The sequence below is a fragment of the Terrapene carolina genome, unplaced genomic scaffold (assembly GCF_002925995.2).
Source record: "Terrapene carolina triunguis isolate 2854851 unplaced genomic scaffold, T_m_triunguis-2.0 Scaffold88, whole genome shotgun sequence".
NCBI lineage: Eukaryota > Metazoa > Chordata > Testudines > Emydidae > Terrapene > Terrapene triunguis.
In genome coordinates, this window is record NW_020664439.1 from 2,234,118 (window position 1) to 2,254,750 (window position 20,633).

A 20,633-nucleotide genomic window follows, 5' to 3' on the forward strand; every position below is an offset into this window, starting at 1 on the left:
CAAGTGTCTTCTGCCTGTCTGTGTCTCTGGCCTACTCCATCTGTGTCTGACTGCAAAGGACCCCATTGAGGATGCACCTCAGTGAGGAGTCTCAGGGCCTTTTAACAGACTTTAACGCCACCACTGCCCTCCATGTATGTTTACTCCCACCTCAGTGGTAAATTAGAGCCATGTGGGCTGTTGCTGCAGGAGCGTCTCTGGGTTGCTCGTGCTGCTCTGAGCCACAGAATTGTTCTGGTCCTTTGCTGGAAGCTGAGAGATTTGTGACTCTGTGACACTTACGCATAGCTGCTGCCCTTGCTTCCTGCAAACAGCCACCAGCAGCAAAGCATTCACAGCATGAGCTTTAATATCCCTCTGATCCTGGCAGGAGCAATCCAGGGCAGGGATGGGAGGGACTCAGGCAAGGAAACTGACTTCACCCTGCTGTTGTGGATTTTGCTTAATGGCTTTCTGATCCCCCAGCCCACCTGTTACACTCACCCCTACAAGCCACTCCCCTTCATTGCGGGGCACGAACTTTCAGATACTCTTCCTTATGCACACACTTCACTTGCTCCTGATCAATACAGTGGTCTGTGACGCAGGCACAACCACTACTAGGATTAGAGAGATGTCCCATCGTCACCTCTCGACTTCTAACTATTCTGGAGATGCAGCTACAGGATTGTTGCATTCCCACTCCTGGTCCCCCCTCCCACCCCGAACTTTTCATATATGGTTGCAGCCCTGGGCTGTGATACCTTCATATGCTGAAGTGACTGACGGCTCTCTTGCTCTCATCGTATTTCCTCCTGTTTTCAATATTGTCCTCCAGCTCCATATGGACTCTTGCAATTTAGTGCCCCTGAGGGATGGTGCCTTGTTTGAGATTTTACTGGAGAACTCTGATGTATAGTGGTAAGCAGTCAAACGTGGCAGCAGCAGCAGCTGCTGCCTGTCAAAGATCTGAACAGGACCTTCGGTGTTTTCTGTTCTCAGTGTGAGACCATATCGAAAGGGCTCTCGCATCCAAAGGTGCAAGAGAGGGTGATGACAGCAGCATGGGACTAGGCAGGCAATTGCCTGAGACAATGGATGTCTGTTAAAAGCTGAACTCTGAGACCGTCCCACCAGCAACCACTCTCACTGCCCATCACTTAAATAGGAACATTTATTCCCACCTAGTTACATTGCTCAGGGCTCTGGATAATTTTGCACCCTGTGTCACACAATTAGGTTGCTCTAACCTCCAGTGTAGGTGCGACTAGGTCGACAGAAGAATGGCCCTCAGAGGTCCATTAATGACCTTGATGGAAAAACCGCTTTTGTTGTAGGAAGCATCGATGCTACAGCTGCGATGCCGTAGCACTGTAGTATAGACATACCCTTAGTGAGGTGTTTTTGAATGGGCAGCGCCTGACCCTCAGGGTAATGATTGCTGGGGCAGACTGTAGTGCTGTATGAATGTCAGATAAGCAGCAGTTGCTGTTTACTGGGAAAGGTGTTGAGTTGCTAGCAGTAAGAACTGAAATCCTCACTCCAGGAAAATGGCACGGGATGGTCAGTGCGAGCAGTCTCTTGCATGCACCAACACTGACCCGCAGATACTCTTGTTACCCCTGATCTACAGGTCTCTGTCGCATGTGAATGGTGTCACTTGTTATGTGGCCATCTGTCAGCTGAGCTAAGCATTCTAACTTCTTAAACCTAGGCCACCAAACAACTGTCAACTGGTATTAACTCTGTCCCTGGTGCCTGGATCCAGATCTGAACCAGCGCTTGAGCTGAAAGGCTCAGTATTGCTTTAGGTCTTTACTGCTTCCACTCACTAACATGTTCATGAGGCTGGGACAGAGCTAGGAAGGGGAATGGAACTGACTCCATTCTGGCTATGCGCTGAGTCACATGAGCATGATGGGGGAGGAAAATGGTGGTGATGGTCACACTCTGGATGAGAAAATGAAAACGCAAACAGGGCCAGGCTTTGGAAGTTGCTGGCGCAGTCAGCTGTATTTTCACCACAAGAAAAACAACAACAACAAGAGTTCTTTTCAGTTCACTCAGGAAGCCTGATAATGACCTGGGATCTCAAACCTGCACTCGTGTTTCACAGACTGAGCCCATCGATAGCATTAGACCACCTGAAACTGACACATGTTGGACTGTGTGTCTGGAATGGAGGAGGTTAAAAATGTACATAGAACAAACCCGATTCAGTGGCTGAATATAATGTACCAAGTGTGACAGCTAGGAGTCCCAAAAACCACTATAAAGTGACTTAGGTGTTAGCGTAAGTCCAAGGGTTCTGAGATAGAGGGCAAAGGCCAATGAAAGACCGGAAAACCCTCTCCTCCAAAGTTGGCCATTGAATGATCTCAGCCAAGTAAAATTCATTGCCCCCTAGCCTAGGACAAGTAATTTTTTAATTGGTAATCATAGTATCTTCATTTTCATTGTAAAAATCATTTTTTGTCCCAGGCAAGTGCCAGGGCTAGGAAATGTTCATGACAATTTGGGCAAGGCTAAATGATCTGTAATATGCTTGTATCTATTTGTCTTAAATAGTTTTCATAGCTAGAGCTTCCATGTTTTGGCTTTAAACTAATTACCTGTAAACAGCTGCTGCTATGAGTCTTGGACCCTGAGCTTAAAGTCTGGTTGTACTTAGAAAAGTGACTGTACAATTTATTTGTGGTCTTTGTATTTATAGCATCTCTGGATAAAATATGCTCAATTTACAAGTCAAATGGCAATTGTTTTTCTAACTGCCAGCCCCACAAACCCAAGCTGGAATCTGTCAGTCAAGCTGAGGCCCTTCTGGCTCACATATCACCAGTAGTAACCATACTGAGAGGTAAGCTCTGCTCTCATTGGAATACACTGGAATACAAGACCTGTGGCATAGCCGAGGCTGGCCCAGATCAACTGGCTTGGGCTGCAGGGCTAAAAATTGCTGTGTAGACAATTAGGCTCGGGCTGGGTTCTGGGACCAGCCCCCCTCGAGGGGTCTCAGAACTGAGGCTCCAGCCAGAGCCGAAACTTGTACACATCAATATTACAGCCCCGCAGCCCAAGCCTGAGTCAGCTGACCTGGACCAGCCACAGGGGTTGAATTGCTGTGTAGATATATCCATAGGCACTTGTCTAACTTAAGTAACTATGAATGTTCTCAGGTGTAAGAGAGCAGGATCTGAATTTGTCAGCTGATTCTGATGTGCTCCTCACTGCGGTATCTAGGAGTTCAATACAGCATTAAGATTTCCATGCACTTGAACCTTAACAATTCTGTTCATATGCAAGCCACAACTGAATCCCACTCACTCTCCCATAGCTGTGTTAGCGCTGCAATACTAATGACTGCATTGTATGAAGAGCCTGGCTACAGCAGAGACAGTTACACTAAAGTTCCTCAATGTAGTCACACTGGCATGAGCCTCTGATGCAGGCACGCAGCAGTGATGAAAAGTGGGGTTTATGCCGGTAATTGACTGCATCAATTGTAGTGTGACCCCAGTGCAAATGTCTAATGTAGATAGGGTCTAAAGCACACGGTGGTGACTCGTCTATCAGCGGAGTAAGAAGGTGCTGGCTTTACACTCCTCTTTTTGACCACAACCACACTGACCTGATACTGCCCAATCTGAATGTGGACAGTGGGGTGTTAAGCAAGGCTAGCAGGGGAAGGCGCAGAGATCAGAAGCAGCACTGAGTGTCAAGAAATGCCTGGAAGACTCTGCTTTACTGCATCACAGAAAGATGCTGAATAATTTAAATTCCCTGATTTATGTTCATGCAAATAAATACTTTGGGTCAGTTGTCCTTTTCGTAGCTAACAAAGGGCCGCTCTGGAACCGCTTAGAGCAGAGCAGGCCCAATAGCCATTTGGTGTTAGGATGCTTATTCAGGGTCAGTTTTCAACCACGGTCCGTTCTCAGTTCCCGGCCGAAGCTCTTGATCCCTCGCCCTGTGTTTCATGCAATGTTGAGCTGCATCATATAAGGAAATGATTCCCTTGTCCTTCTGGCTACTGAGGACTTTCCTATATACATGGAGGCATCAATACTGTACATACAGTTCATGCACACAGCTGGTTAGCTGGGTTTAGAGAGGACATGCAGGCCCTCACATAGCTTTAGTACAATGTCCCCTACCTCCCTGGCCAACTTCAGCTATTTTGCTTGAGTTCTCCTTGTTAAGGATGGGCCGACTGCTGCTGGGCTGCCTCTGCATGAGTCGGGTGGCTGAGTGCAGCCCCTCCCTTTTGGAAACACACTCCACAGCCCACGGAGCTGTCTGGGAATGTGGTAGAGATTTGTGGAAATGGTCAGTTTACACTACATTCCAAATAGGAACTGACAATGGATTGAGCAAAGTCCTGCAAATTTACAAATGTGCTGGGAAATGGCCTACATGTGAAGCCTCTGGCTCTGCTAGAATATCATCCATGTGTAATGGTTTGTCAGCTGATGTGCAAACTCAGTGGCCTCATAGTTCCTTTTACCCTATCTGCTCTCTCTCTGAATGTGTGCAGTGCACTCTGGCAAAGAAACCCCATGTACCAGTGCTACTGTCTTGCCTGCGCTTTCATTGGTTAGTGCAGTTAGGGTGAAGGCCATCATGAGTTCCTCTCACAGCAGGGCTCTGCCTGCTTGTGGCAGCAGGTGGATGATACCCTCTGCTGCTGTTCTGTGCACAGAGAACCCTGCATTTGGTACCCCCTGGGGGTTGAGCCAGCGGCGTTCAGGCAGTGGGTTAAGTGCAGGAATATAGTGAGTAAAGAGTTCGGGCTGCTGAAAAGCAGGGCGTGGTGCTGTTGGTTTAATTTGTTAGCGCATTTGCCTAGAACTGGGCTCAAAGACCAGTATGGGGGGGAGGAGTGGGCCCAGCAGCCCAACAACAGGATTGGGAATCAGGCATCAGAAGTCTTGAATTCTAGTCTCAGCTCTGGCACGGTTTCCCTTTGTGATTTCAGGTGAGACAACTTCTCTGCCTCAATTTCCCCACCTATAAAATGGGGACTTAAAGTAACCTAACTCACAGGAGTGCTGCCAAGCTTAGAGGTTCTGCTAAGTGCTTTGACCCAAAAAAGCACCACGTGCGCCACAAAAAGAAAGCCCCTATTGCCATTGTTAATTGCCAGGTGCCCACTGGAAGCAGTAAATGGCTTCAGCTGTAGTGTGTATGCACAGAACTATGTTGTGGGATGGCACGAACCCATTCCTACAATGGAATCTCTCAGCGAGGGGGTAGCTAGGAGACTGAGAGAGTTTTCTATGGTACGTAAGGTAGAACTGTGCCCCAGCCCAGCTGATTCTATCCATTTATACTAGAAAAGCAACTGAAGCAACTCTTATATATGACCAGCTGGTATGTTACAGCTGTGGTGAACCTCCTGGGTGGCTCTGGTGCGGTCTTGTCCAGTAGCTCCTCACTGCACAGGGGAGCACTTGGCACTCTTTGGGGTTGGCAGCACAACTGGCAATCCATTACATTGAATAGTTCCTTGAGCTTTAGACAAGTGGCCTCTCCTCTTCCTTGGGTTGGTCTCCAGAGGAATACAAAATGTAGAGGGAAGAACTTAGTAAACAGAGCAAAGTCTATTTGTGTAGGAGTGGGTGTGACCAGCATGTTAAGACCAGGCCCTGTGCCGTGGCCCATAGTGCCAGCACCACCATTTCATTCTCTGAGCCTGCAGCATCTGCCCTCCATCTTTCTCCATAAGCCATTAGATATTCCTTGTGCTCCAGGGCTGGGGGAGACCAGGGGTCATTGGCGATTCCTGCTGCCCAGCTTCCTCCGCTGACTGTCATCCGACTTGTGGACCCGGAAACACTCTTTTAGGTTCTGCGATCGGATCTTGGGGTTCAGAATCTCCTCCCCCATAGAGCTGGGGAACCAGCCCCTTTCCTGGTCATGAAGACGCTCCCCAAAAATCCAACCTGAGGGGCAGGGAAAACATGTAGCAGGACAAGTCAACAGGACTAGAATGCCCAAGTGCAGGAATGAGTACGAGTGAGAGCGAGCCACCAGGGCTATGCTTTGGAGGGCTTGGGTTCAATTAGTGCCCTTGAGACATACTGGTGGCATAGTGGATACAGGTAAGGATTAAGAAACCAGGAAAAGCCTGGGCTCTAATCCCTTCTGAGCCACTGACTCTCAAGTCACCTGACCTTGTATCCTAGTTGCAAAACTGGCTAAAAAGCAGATGTTACCTCTTCGCTAACCATTCCTGGCTACATCAGTACAGAGACCCAGAGCAGGGACCGGACGTAGCTGCACTTCTCAGCCAGAAGAGGGAGTGCAAGGTACAGGAAGGAGGGCCTTAGCTGATGTTTAGTCCCAATGACAGCTAAATTCTGCTGTTGCCTACAGGGTCACTGTCCCTAGGGGTCTGTCCTCTGAATCTAATGTCCCATGAGAGACAGGGAGGACAACCTGGGGTTCCCTGAATGGTTGTTACAACAAGGGCACTTTTTTTTATCTAGAGGAACCTCCCTCTGTGTTCAAAAGCAGCCTGTCCAGGAGACAGCTCTGTCGCCCTTGTGATGAGTGATTTTAGGGATGCCTGGAGCCCCATCGCTCTTACCGTCATCTGTCTTGTCCAGGATGTTAAGAACATCTGCCAGCTCCAGGGACAGCTCATCTGGTTGCTGAGCCACATATGGATGGACACACTGCACCTGGGGGCAATCTGACAATGGGAAGGGAGGGAGAGGGACAAAGTAATCCAGCTGCCCCCAGAGTCCTGTGACGACTGTACAGTATAAAATGGTGTAGGCTGGTCTGCACGAGCAACTTTTGTATAACTACATCACTTGGGGTGTGGAAAATCCAGCGCTCTCGGGGAGGTGGATTACCTACACCGACGGGAGAAGCCCTCCTGGTGCAGCCTTTTAAGTGTAGACAAGCCCTTAGATAGAGCAAGATGGGGGAAGAGGCTTCTAAGGTACCAGCACAAGATATAGCATGAGAAATGGAGCATGTAAACTTAGAAACAGGTATTACTGTATCATACTATCCCTGGTTCCCTTATGCTCCCAGGGTGTTATCCCACACAATGCGGGGTTGGTGACACACCTGCAGCCCGGATCTACAGGGCTGTGCCTGTGCTGGACAGTCCTTTGAGCTGGGAATGCTGGAGTAGGCTGCTAGAAGTGGGCTGGCTCCAGTGCTATAAAGGGCTCAATGAGAAGGTGCAGAGGCCCTGGCTGAGTGTTAACTTCAGTGTGGGGAAGGCTCGGGGTAACCCAGCAGGCTGCCTCACCAGGCCCAATCAGGTGGCCTGCAGCTCTGTGAACAGTTCCATGGGAGTCGGGATGAGGCTCTGGGCCTACCAGCAAAGGACACTGGCCATAGCCAGCGTGGACACCGTTTTGGTGTGTGCCTTTTTACAGCCTTGGAACACGCACACTTGTGGTAAAGGGCTTCTGTTGTGGCAGCCTGCTCTGCCCAGACCAGGGGTGGCCCCCATGTATTTACTCTTGCTCTGCTCATGATGTGTGTGTGTGTTGGCCAGTTTGCTAGGGCAGTGGACCCAGCTAGGATAGGAGTGAGCTCTGCAGAGGCACAATGGTGAGCAAGGCCAAAGAGGAGATGATGCAGGGCCTGACAAACTGCTTACAGAGGGAAGGGACTGTCTTAACCCCCAGGTCTCTGGAGGGGAGAAGGAGCCATGTCAGAGCAGCCTGAGAAGTGCTCCAAGTGCAAGGGCAAGCTGGGGGGAAAAAGGCCCCTTACAGCGTCAGGGATTGGGCTGCTCTACGATGCTTCCCCAAACTATTGTTAGCCCTTGTTTTGGGTAGCAGTCAGTGTGCCCAGTGTTTCCCAACCCACAAAGGCAACATAATCCCTGCCTCAATTTGCTCATGGCTGAAAGACAGTGGCTAGGGAATGAGCCTCAGATGCCCAATGGCCAGGGAGGTTGTACACTCTGTTCCCATGGGACTGATCAAGCTGGCCCCTCTCAGTCAGCGAGTTCCCTTTGGTGTCATGGCAGCGGGGGGCCTTTGGGAAGGACTAAATGTGCAGAGGGTTGGGCTGAGCACAGGCAGAATTAGCCGCAGAGACAGAAAGAAATGGTCAGGTCTTAGATGTTGGGGGGAGGCGGCAGCCACAAGAAGATTTGGAAGCTTCTTGGAGTTGTGGGGCAAAGGAAGATTCGCAGACAAACCCCTGGTTACAGGCTTGAGAGATGGAGCTGCTGATGATGTTGGCAGTAACAGAGCGGAAAGGTAAGGACTTGGGAGTGAAGATGAAGGACTCTATTTTAGACACATTAAGCTTATGTTGACAGACATCCAGGAAAAGAAGTCAGAGAGACAGACTAAGATGCAGGATTCTGGATGGATACAGGCCAGGAGTGAAGAAGGAGATGTGTGGGTCAATGTGCAGAGATGATTGCTGAGGTGGTGAGTGGAGAAGATTAGCTGAAGGGGGGAGAGGGGGCACTCAGTACACAGTCCTGTGAAACTGTAGTGAGGCAGAGTGGCCTCCCTCCGAGCCTGATGGGGAGAAACTGCCCCACACCCCCCGGTGGGTGGAGCCAAGCCAGCCCCGCCCTCATGTTGGAAGTGGTGGGACAGGACCGGAAGTGTAAGAGGCAGGCCCTCCAGCTCAGTTGGGCCGGAGCCAGACATATCTGTACCCCACTGCAGAACTCTGACCAAAGACTGAGATGTGTGGTGCCCCGCCCATGAAGGAGACTGACTGTGGAGAGGAGTTGCTGGGACTGCCATCTGCCATTTACCCAGAGTAGACTGAGGACCTATGAACTACAGAGCTACACCAGGGAGGGGGTTGGGGGAGGAAGTAGCCCAGGGGAACCAGACATTAGTTCAGTTGTATGATCAGAAAATGAGTCAGCATGACTTCCCTGCTGACCCAGAGCTGACCACTCGCCACTGTTTGGGTCCCAGGCCAGGGCCCTGTGGAGTAGGGTGGACTTGGATCCCCCTATCCCCTGCCACCAACCCCATCCCTGGGGTGGTGGCCTACTCACCCGAGGCCAGACGGCTTGTGCCTTGCCTGTGGCTTGTTGCTCTGCCCAACCAGAGAGTCAGAGCCCCAGACTGTGTTTTGCTGTCTGCCCAAGCCAGGAGGCTTTGGGCTAAAGACTACTTGTTGCTCTGGCCCACCCGGGCGTGGGGGAACGACCACAGAACCACTACAGAAACCCCAGAGTGAGAGGGAGGAGGACCTAGACACAAGAACCAGGAGCAGATGCTGTCACGGAAGCCCTGGGTAGACAAGATGTCAAAGAGGAGAGGGTGAACAACAGTGCCAAACACAGCAGCAAGGTGGGAAGGGTGAAAGTAGAACTGGAAATCCAGCCAGGGACACACTGTGCACTGGAACAAAAGTTTTGGAGCCATGTCTACACTAGAATTTACAGTTGTGTTAATGGTTCTGGCTAAAATGTAAGTGTAGATACACTCTGAGCAAATGGGAGGCAGTGGGTGGGAAGGTGGTAATTTAAGATTTAACATTGTTTTTCATGTCTAGTGTGATCTGGTGAGAATGATTTGGTGGAGTGAAGGGGGGCGGAGAAAGGAAAGGGGTCACCAGAGCAGGGGGAGGGGTTGGAGGTGGAGAGCAGGGGAGAAACCTTACTGCCAGGCACAGAGAGGAAAGAGACTTATCTTGTCAATCTCACTCACTCTGCCAAGATCCTGTGGAGGGGAGAGTCCTTGAGGGACGCAACCTCAGTTGCAGCATTTGCTATGCAACCAGAATTTCAGATGGCCTAGGCAGGGATCTCTGAAGAAGAGCACGACACACTGCAAGTTAAATAACCATCTCTCCCTCCCTCCATCTCTGCTGCATCTCTTACCCAGGAGCCTGGATGTGAATGAAACAAACTTGGTTCTCCGATTTGGGGCCAGCGAGATCATCCAGCGCTTCATCTCACTCCTGTGACCAGAGACAAACAGAACACAGCTATGAGGGCGCAATCATCTGGTTGCAGCACACTGTTACTCTCCCAACCAGCTTTGATTGCCAGGCCCACGTTCCCAGCTTTCCCTATTTGCCAGCTATAACTTCTTCCCTTTCTCTGCTAGAAACAGAGATTCCCTCTCTGGGCAACTGGGACACAGTGCGAGTGTCTCATCGGTAGCTGAACAAGCAGCCATTTGAAGGTCAGCCTGGTCACTACTAATAAATTGGGGGAGATCTGAATGATTCCCCTCTCTGTCCCTGCATTTTACTTGACTCTGTTTCTCCTAGGACATGGGTGGGCAAACTTTTTGGCCCTCGGGCCACATCGGGGTTGCGAAACTGTATGGAGGGCCGGGTAGGGAAGGCTGTATCTCCCCAAACAGCCTGGCCCCTGCCCCCTATCTGCCCCCTCCCACTTCCCCGCCCCCGACTGCCCCCCTCAGAGCCTCCAACCCATCCAACCCCCTCTGCTCCTTGTGCCCTGACCACCCCCTCCCGGGACTCCGTCCCCTATCCAACCCTCCCCGCTCCCTGTCCCCTGACTGCCCCAAACTCTATCCACACCCCCGCCCCCTGACAGCCCCCCCAGGACTCCCATGCCTATCCAACCCCACCCCCTGCTCCCTGTCCCCTGACTGCCCCGCCCCCTATCCACAGCCCCGCCCAGTGACAGCCCCCCTGGGACTCCCATGCCTATCCAACCCCATCCCCCCACTCCCTGTCCCCTGACTGCCCCGACCCCTATCCACACCCCTGCCCCCTGACTGGCCCCCCGGGACTCCCACGCCTATCCAACCCCACCCCCCGCTCCCTGTCCCCTGACTGCCCCACCCCCTGAAAGGCCCCCCAGGACTCCCATGCCTATCCAACCTCCCCGTCCCCCGGAACTTCCTGCCTCCTAACTGGCCCTCGGGACCCCACCCCTATCCAACCGCTCCCTGTCCCCTGACTGCCCCCCAGGACTCCCTGCCCCTTATCCAACCGCCCTCCCCGCCCCCTTACCATGCTGCTCAGAGCGGCAGGACTTGCTTATTGGAAAGCCTGGGAGGTGGGCAGGCGCAAGCTGCGCAGCCCGGCAGGAGCGGCGGCGTGGCTGTGGGGGAGGGGCCAGGGGCTAGCCTCCCTGGCCGGGAGCTCCGGGGCCAGGAAGGATGGTCCTGCGGGCCAGATGTGGCCCACGGGCCGTAGTATGCCCACCTCTGTCCTAGGATAATGTAGACTCTATATGGGTCCCTACACACATGACTTGTTGAAGTAGCAATAGATATGGGCAACTGCATGGACGGTAACCTAATTGGCAAGCTAGATCTAGTACAGTTCTCCCAGGTTGCTGACCTGGGGTCACAGCAGGTGTAACATATTCAGCCCTCTACTTTCCTTTCCAGCCATTTCTTCTCGCCCTACAGGGTGTCCCCCTGGAGCTCTAAGAATAGGCTTTCCATCATGCCTTGCTTGATCTGCTGTTGAGAGAGTGAAGGTGCACACCCTTTCCCCACGGGCTCAGATTGCGTGAGGAACCTTTGGCTTCCCATTCAGCCCTTCCTAAAGTCACTGGGCAGGTTTGTTCCCTCTTCTCTTCCTCACTTCCAGCAGATGAGCAGAAAGGATCGCCTCTGGGATTTCTCTCCTCCCTGCCAGTTGTCAGAGCCCTTCCTTCCCTGGCATGCAATTCCCTGCCTCCCTCCATTCTCACTCTGTATTGTGTGGTTCCCTCTCCAACTCTGCTCCTTCTCTGCACCTCCCGTGAGTCCTTCCCTTTATCTCTTTCTCAGCTCTGTTACTCTGACTCCTCTGATCCTCTTAGAATAGTTGCCCTGCCCCTTTTCTGTGGCTGCTTCTCCTGCTGCCTGCGCGCGCGCACGCACCCCCCCTCTCCGTGTGCAAGCAGCAACCTGAAATTAGTGTGCTATCCAATCTCTGCATGTCAGGTCTTAGCCATGTCTGTCAAGCATCACTCATCTGTGTGACACTCTGGCATTTTCCCTGAGTCGTCATCTCCCACACACTGGTTAGAATGTCACACACAAGCTGAACTGGTGACTTTCTGGGATAATCCATGCTGCAGGGGCAGGCACATCAAGTCACGCTGCAGGGGCCTTGTGTGTGGGAGGCCTCCAGCTACCACCTCTCTATCTACTGCGCAAGCCAGCCATCTCACACTGGCTTTCATGGCTCTTCCAGCTGCCAGCATCAGCCATTCCCTCCCCTGATTAGTGCCTTCCTCACCCTCCCCATCAGTGACTGCCCATCCCCTTCCTCCCCTCACAAACTGCTGGGACCTGCCTTCATTCTGCATCTCTTCCACTGCTGAGTTCTTCCCTCACACCTGACTTACCTCCCAACCCCAACTCCAGCCAAGGAGTGCCCTGTCCCACTGAGCCACAGACAGCCAGCTGGAGGAGATGGTGGCAAATTCCACACAAACCTGTCGAGTTCCACTTAACTCACCCAGGATACTTGCCACTGGAAGAGCTACATGGAATGTGGCAGCTCTGCTTGGAGACTAACTACCGGGTAGTTATATTTTGGATCTTCAAAGTTCTGTACTGAGCTCAAAATGGTATGGTTTTAACTTTATCTTGCATAAAAGCTACAGGTACTGGGAGAGGCGAGAAATTTAAATGTCCTGGCTTCTATGGATTTGAAATCTGCAATATAGTTTACCATTAATCTAAAACCTTGCATTTAATTACACTGAAGTTTCTCTGGGAAAAACCACTGACAAAAACAAAAAAGGAGAGGTGCTGATTGGAAAGTGTGATCACTTCTATCTGTAGGTCAGTGTTTGAATGTGTGACCTAATGAGCTCAGGTAATATTGTGAAGTGCATTGACTGGGAACTTAGAAGCTCAGAAGGGGCCACATATTCAATTATGGTAACTGAAATAATGCTGAGATTGGCGTTTTCTACTGAGGTATAAGTGACTGAAAATAGGAGCTCAGTATGCTAGTGTTTCTCTGCCAAAGCATACTATAATCAGCACAATGCTAGCTGTGATAAGCAAGGGTTGCCTTTGCCCTAAGTGCTTATTTGTGGTGTATAGCTTTCAGATGCCCAACATCCCCATTTTCAGGTACAGCAAATCCGTTAATCACCCTGGAGTAGCAGCGTTTGCAGGGGGGTGGGAACAGTCACAACGCATGTTACTCTCTCATCACGCTGATCCTGCAATGTGTGTGTGGGCGGCTCGCTGCAGGACTGAGGCTGTGGTTGAAAATCTGTTCCAATTACTGTTCAATGGCAGGGTTTTTAAACTCCAGTCTCCTCTTCTGCTTCCCCAATTTAGGGTGCAAATGTCATATAGATGTAAATATTGGCTATGTGGACACATCTATAATTACCTGGGCCTGCAAACCTGTGGGTGCAAGAAGAACTGGATTGAGGCGAGTCTGGAAACCAGACCCCGGGCATCTGAAACAATCAGCCCAGTGTTAGTGGTGTTGAAACATTTGCCCAGTCTGAGCTTGTTGGATCTTGAAGTAAAAATCACAGAATCAGACAAAAAATGGTATCCAGGGAGACTTCGGCACAGTGGAATTCAAGACTACTGAGCAGCGCGAGGGCTGCCATCAGAATTGGGGCCAGCCATAGAAGAGAGTTTGACACTCATGAACAGAAATGGGGCTCCTGCCTTTATCTTTACAGTAACTGCTCCATACCCCAGGGACTGTGCACAGCTAGGGGGATAAGTTACAGGCAAAATGCTAGATTTTTCAAGTGGTTTGAATCCTAGTGATCCACATCAAGCTGCTCTTGTATAAATGTACTGCATGTGTACTGCTAATTTCAATTACCATCTGGATATGTGTGCTGAGAGATTTGCAAACCAGACATATAATTTCCTTTTAAATCTTAATTGAGTCTTGACCTACCTAGAAATCAGTGTGTTACACAAGGATGCCGTAAATACACTTGTACAGGAAGGAAACTCATCTAGTTTTATATCCGATCCCCCCAGAAAGCTCTGTCTTGTGTTGAGAAGTTATATCAGGAGGAGGAGGAAGGGTTGTGCACTGGGTGGACTCAGCTCAGCTTGAAAAACAACAAGGAGTCTGGTGGCACCTTAAAGACTAACAGATTTATTTATGCATCCAAAGAAGTGAGGTTTTACCCACGAAAGCTTATGCCCAAATAAATCTGTTAGTCTTTAAGGTGCCACCAGACTCCTTGTTGTTTTTGTAGATACAGACTAACACGGCTACCCCCTGATACTCAGCTCAGCTTGGTATATCAGGTTATCCTCATAGATAGGAATTCAATAAGACCAGCTGGTGAGGAGGTAGATGCCAGACTGGTGACCGTGGCAGATTGGACACTACACTTTTGAGGGTTCAGGGGAATAGCAATGCAGGTTGCTAATGGGATGACAGTGTTTCATACTCACTGGGATGATGCCTTGAGCATGTAGCTGACCTCCCGATCATCCGTGTTCTCCAGAAGCCTCAGGATGAAGACATTGGCCAAACTCTGTCCCTGATCTTCTAACTCCTCTACCCGGAGAAGCCCTCGCGGTGCTGAGTCAAACACCTGGTACTTGTCGCTGAGAGAGGTAAGCAAAGGGGTCAGGAAAGCTCATCAGTCAGTCTGGGAGCAGTTTGTTTTAACAATACCAAATTCTGAGAAAGACATGATACAGAGAGCAAATTCCTGGTGGTGAGGCGAAGAGACAACACCTAGATAGAGTGAGGATGGATGGTCTGAGGGCTAAAGCACAAGACTGAAAATCAAGAGACCTAGATTCTATTCCTGGCTCTGCCACAAACTTTGTATGACCGTGAGAAAGTCACCTAATCTGTGTCCCAGTTCCCATCTGTAAAATGTAAATAACGTTTTCTCCCAGGAGAGCTAAGATGAGAGGTTTATATCACTAACGTTTGTAAAATGCTTCTGTGTTCTTGGCTGGAAAGTGCTATGCAAGTAAAGTAGTACTGGGCACCTGGCTGACACTGACAAAGTGCATATTAGAAATGCTTTACTAGATAGACAGACTCCTTACCAGTAAGTCTTTTTAATGTCAAACTTTTTGTTCTCTGGCATCTATTTTGTGTTGTAATATTTCTCTTATCATAAACGCTATTCTCCTAGCTGAGGCAGCTTTCTCTCCCTAGGTGGTGTGCACTGTACTAGATACAGTCCCTTGCCTCACGCATTGGTTTACACACCTCCCTGCTGATCAGACACTCCCAGCCCATCAGACAGAACTTATTTTACTAGAGGTTTAACTTGCTTAAACTACGATATTCTTCAGTCTGGTAATCAGCCAGGAGTTACTTTATAGTAGCAAGCCAAACATCCTGGAGTCAGATCTTTAGCTGCTATAGCTCAGTGTCGCACCACTCAAGTCAATGGAGCTATGCTGATTTACATCAGCAGAGATCTGGCCTGAAATTTTAAGTAACACAAAGGTCAAACTGTGTATGGGCATGCAGCCCATCAACATCCACAGTTCGCAGAAGAGGCAGTGTAAATATTCAGACAAAGGAGAAATCTTCAGATAGCCCCCCTGGAAATGGTGCCTGTGATACAGGACTCTGTACTGTCATATTTCAGACATAATCTGGTCAATTATAGGACAAAAATCCATGCACAACTTAAGCAAGAGCTGGTTGGATGAACCGAGGCGGGAGGGGTGCTTATAACACACATCCAGGTGTTGGCTACATCCCAAACTCACCCAGGAATCTGCCTGCAGAGTACCAGCAGGTCATTGAAAAGGAACAAGTAGATTTCTCTAAAGAGTTTCTTGGTGCGGAGCGTGCGTGATGTCTTTGGGCCATTCATTTGCTGCAGTTCCCCTTGCTTTAACAGCCAACGGGAGTGAGAGATGATGGGCACAGACTACATGGAAGAGAGAGACAGCAAAGATCAGAAGAGCAGGATCTGCGAACAACCTAACTGGTTTTAAGATGCATCTTGCTAAGTTTATGAATGGGATTACATGATGGGGTTGGCTACGATAGCAGGGCCCTGGACTCAACAACTCAGGAGGTCCCTTTCATCCTATGTAACCCTTACAGGATAAGTAACACATGCTCCTTACTTCACTCTTACAACACTAGAAATAAAGATAAACCTCACAATAGTGAGGAGGTGGAACAAGACCTATGCTGTGAGGAGAGGTATATATGGCTCTGATAACAGGGGATGCAGCCTTAGTGCTGGCAACCAGGCAGTGTGGAGAGAGCGAGGAAACAGCTACCAGGGAATGCAGAGATAAAGTGGGGGGATAGGGAAGTGGGGACTGCAGGAGTCAGAGGGGGGAAGAGGCACAGGAACCAGGGGGCAGCAGGGGAGCCTGAGGATTGAGCGGGGGGTGGGGGTGGGGGTGGATAGAAGCAGATGGGGAGGGGAGCAGGAACTGGGGTGGAATAGATAGGAGCAAAGGGTGATAGGCTATGGGCACAGGGGCAGTAGGGTCTAACCACTAGAGTATACTGCCCAACAGAACCTGGAATTAAGCCCATGAGTCCTGAGTCTCTACATTTCTTTGGAGTCAGCAAATAGCTGTGAAACCCACTGGCAAAGTATCTCCTTCCCCTACTCCCCCCAGTGACCAGTCCAAATAGAGAATAACTGCTGATGACTACTTCCAGCTATTCCATTAGCTCAAGTGATAAAGGTCTGTGCTGTGGATGTGAAAGTCCAGACCCCGCTGATGTCCCAAGTTGGGGATCAATATGGTTTCATGGGATGGAATTTTTCTTTCGGTATTTTTTTTTAAAAAAGATTTAAGACATTACATCCAAAAAAATTACATTAAAAGACACTATGGTTACAAAGTGAAGCACTAAATGGTCAGGAAATGCCAGAATTAAGGTTGCCTGTGCAACTTTGATTAAGTCCCCTTATGTGTATGCATTATGATACCGTCTTTAATTACATGATCACATACTACTTTTTGCACAGGACCCCTGCCTCAGTCAGTGCACAGGATCGACCTGCCTTAGGGTTGTGTACCAAATGAGGCTGTTGTCTGCAGGACCCCTGCCTCATTTGTTGCAGAACTTGGAAAGTGTGTAGTGGATGAGGCAGGGGACAACAGGAAGAGAGTGGATGGTCTCATGGTTAAGACAGTGGAATGCTGCACTGGAGAACTGGATTCTATCCCTGCCTCTGCCACAGAGCCATTATGTGATACTGGGCAAGTCACAAATCATAATGTTCACAATTGGTCACTATGTTTCTCATATTCTGGGTGTCTGCAATCCCCAGATGCTATCTGTTCTATCTCTGCAGGGGTTACCAGTCTGTACTTATACCTTGATCTTAAACTCTAATTTCTTCTGGATGCTAATCATCTGCTCTGTTCGGCTCATCTTCCTGACACCTTCATTACATGCCTTCACCACCTGGGAAAAGAGAACAATCCAAAGGTCTGATTCCAAACTGAGGTCTACTCCATGCTGCAGTGCTCTCCTCTCATGGGTTACTTAGCAAGTGTTGGTGTACAACATGATCTTTCTACATAGGTGAGCACCACAGTGTAGGCATTATAATAATGGAGAAAAGGAGATATTCTAACTGGCAAACTCATTAGCAGTTTTTTTTTTTATTTCAGAAAACTTTCATGTAGAACAACAACAAATTTTTTACATATTACAAAAGTGAAAAAGTAATATTAAAGACCCAATCCAGCTTTCATAGTGAAAGTTTTTCCATTGAGTTCAATGGGAGTTGGATTGGGCCTTGAAAGAATACAAATGACTATGATAAAATTCCTCCTCTATATAGGTTTCTCTAAATGCATAATGTTGAGAAGTACAGTTAACATAGAGCTTTGTAGAAATCTCTGTTCTTAGTTGAATGTCCATTGGTTGTGGGAATTAGACAACCAATGATGCATACATAGAAAAGGATCATCCTGTATGCAGATTCTATAGCAATACATGACACGAAGAGAATTTTTGGTGTAAACTGACTGTAACTGAACTAACTAATAAATACTGATCCAACTTTGGTGCTGTCAAGTTAGTTCTTTTCACCATCACTAAAAAATCACTTAAAGATTAACAAAAAAGATATAATATTAGGAAGGATTTATATTTAGGGGTCATATGGCACTTATCTAAACTATATTCAGATATTGACTCCATTGTTATGCCAATATTCTGGTCTCTAGCAGGTACAACAGCTATAATCAAACTATATTTCCCCAAATCCTACAATGCTACAAATCACCTCTCTTCTTCCTGTACATTCAATCCAGAAAGTATACATGCAGTACTATCTTCATATGGAGGAGAAGGAAGGCAAGTATTAATTTCAATAAGATATTGTCAGCCCTCTGTCAAGAAATAGCAGATGTTGGGGAGGGGGCTGAAACTCCCCGTTGGAAGAGAAATTAGTAATGCAGAAGTCTGTATATTCTTAGAGCAACTTGTTTGTTTACACTAGGGATCTCAGCCCAAACACCAATACCCAGTTCACAGGGAGCAAGTCTATCTTAAGAATCGAGAGATTAAGGTGGAGAGCAAACTCTCTTGTAGCTTGTCACAGCCCCCCATAGAAAATTCATCAGAAAATCAACAACTAAAAACTTGCTCACATGCTAAGAAAAAGAACTTGTAAGATTATATATAACAACGCCACACGGTGAGCTCTGTCATAACAATATATACCTAATTATAGATAAATGAGGGTTAGCCTTACACCCCAACTTAAAAATGTACAAGTGGGCCACCGTGCTACAGGGATCTATAAAATGGACCAAGTCCGACAGTCATTGACAGACAGGTACAGCAACGATCATCTGTTTTCATGATAAATTTAGCCATCCTTGTGGCCAACTACAGTAGCAGGCCTCCTCAGACGCAACAGCTTCAAGGTGTGATCTGACAACTACTGGCCATCACACTCATTGGAAGGCAGCATGCAAAAATATAGCCATATGAAGTATTCCAAAACATCAGTGTCAGCTTTAGAGATCTTTGCCTTCGATTTATCTTGAATGATCTTTAGCCAGTCTGCTTCCTGGACCATTCCAGGCCAAACCTGAAAGCCTTATACAGGCTTTTCTTGTTGGTTGTTACCAGGGCTGTCAAGCAATTAAAATTTTTTATCACAATTAATCGCATAATTAAAAAAATTAACTGCAATTAATTGCACAATTAATTGCATTGTTAAACAATAGAATACCATTTATTTAAATATTTTGGGGTGTTTTCTACATTTTCAAATATATTGATTTCAGTTACAACACAGAATACAAAGTGTACAGTGCTTACTTTATATTTATTTTTCATTACAATTATTTGCACTGTAAAAAAAAATTTTTTTTCAATTCATCTAATACAAGTACTGTAGTGCAATCTTTGCCATGAAAGTTGAAATTACAAATGTATAATTATGTACAAAAAAAACTGCATTCAAAAATAAAACAATGTAAAATCTTAGAGCCTGCAAGTCCACTCAGTCCTACTTCTTGTTCAGCCAATCGCTCAGCCAAACAAGTTTGTTTACATTTGCAGGAGATAATGCTGCCCGCTTTTTGTTTACAATATCAGCTGAAAGTGAGAATAGGCATTCTCGTGGCACTGTTGTAGCTGGCGTCCTAAGATATTTACATGCCAGATGCGCTAAAGATTCGTATGTCCCTTCATGCTTCAACCACCATTCCAGAAGACATGCGTCCATGCTGATGAGGGGTTCTGCTTAATAATGATCCAAAGGAGTGCGGACTGACGCATGTTCATTTTCATTATCTGAGTCAGGTGCCACCAGCAGAAGGTTGATTTTTTTTTTTGGTGGTTCGGGTTCTGTAGTTTCCACATCGGAGTGTTGCTCTTTTAAGACTTCTGAAAGCGTGCTCCACACCTTGTTCCCCTCAGATTTTGGAAGGCACTTCAGATTCTTAAACCTTGGGTCAAGTGTTGTAGCTATCTTTAGAAATCTCACATTGGTACCTTCTTTGCGTTTTGTCAAATCTGCAGTGAAAGTGTTTTTAAAATGAACAACATGTGCTGGGTCATCATCTGAGACTGTTATAACACGAAATATATGGCAGAATGCAGGTAAAACAGCAGGGGGACATACAATTCTCCCCCAAGGAGTCCAATCAAAAATGTAATTAACGCTTTTTTTTTAATGAGTGTTATCAGTATTGAAGCGTGTCCTCTGGAATGATGGCCGAAGCATGAAGGGGCATACGAATGTTTAGCGTATCTGGCCTGTAAATATCTTGCAATACCAGCTACAAAAGTGCCATGCGAATGCTTGTTCTCACTTTCAGGTAACACTGTAAATAAGAAGAGGGCAGCACTATCTCCCGTAAATGTAAACAAACTTATTTGTTTTAGCGATTGGCTGAACAAGAAGTAGGACTGAGTGGACTTGTAGGCTCTGAAGTTTTATATTATTTTGTTTTTGAATGCAATTATGTAACAAAAAAAATCTACATTTGCAAGTTGCACTTTCACAACAAAGAGATTGCACTACAGTACTTGTATGAGGTGAATTGAAAAACACTACTATCATTTTTACAGTGCAAATATTTGTAATAAAAAATATACACTTTGATTTCAATTACAACACAGAATAAACTATATGAAAATGTAGAAAAAATCCAAAACATTTAATTTTCAATTGGTATTCTATTGTTTAACAGTGCGATTAAAACTGCGATTAATTGCAATTAATTTTTTTTAGTTAATCGCATGAGTTAACTGTGATTAATCGACAGCCCTAGATTTTACAAATCTGACACTGCACCATCAAC

The 20,633-nt window shown here is 47.7% G+C and overlaps 1 protein-coding gene across 2 annotated transcripts in view; it reads right to left on the minus strand.

The window, feature by feature from the left end:
* Positions 1 to 5,332: 5,332 nt before the first annotated feature.
* NGEF (neuronal guanine nucleotide exchange factor) overlaps positions 5,333 to 20,633 on the minus strand; it is a 96,036-nt gene continuing 80,735 nt past the window's right edge. For both annotated transcript variants that reach the window (XM_026650115.1, XM_026650113.1), the window contains 6 exons: positions 17,179 to 17,268; positions 15,594 to 15,757; positions 14,304 to 14,459; positions 9,812 to 9,891; positions 6,569 to 6,673; positions 5,333 to 5,921 (listed from right to left, as the gene is read on the minus strand). In XM_026650115.1, the coding sequence (XP_026505900.1) occupies positions 5,749 to 5,921; positions 6,569 to 6,673; positions 9,812 to 9,891; positions 14,304 to 14,459; positions 15,594 to 15,757; positions 17,179 to 17,268 (768 nt within the window). In that variant the 3' untranslated portion in view covers positions 5,333 to 5,748. The remainder of the gene's footprint in view (positions 5,922 to 6,568; positions 6,674 to 9,811; positions 9,892 to 14,303; positions 14,460 to 15,593; positions 15,758 to 17,178; positions 17,269 to 20,633) is intronic.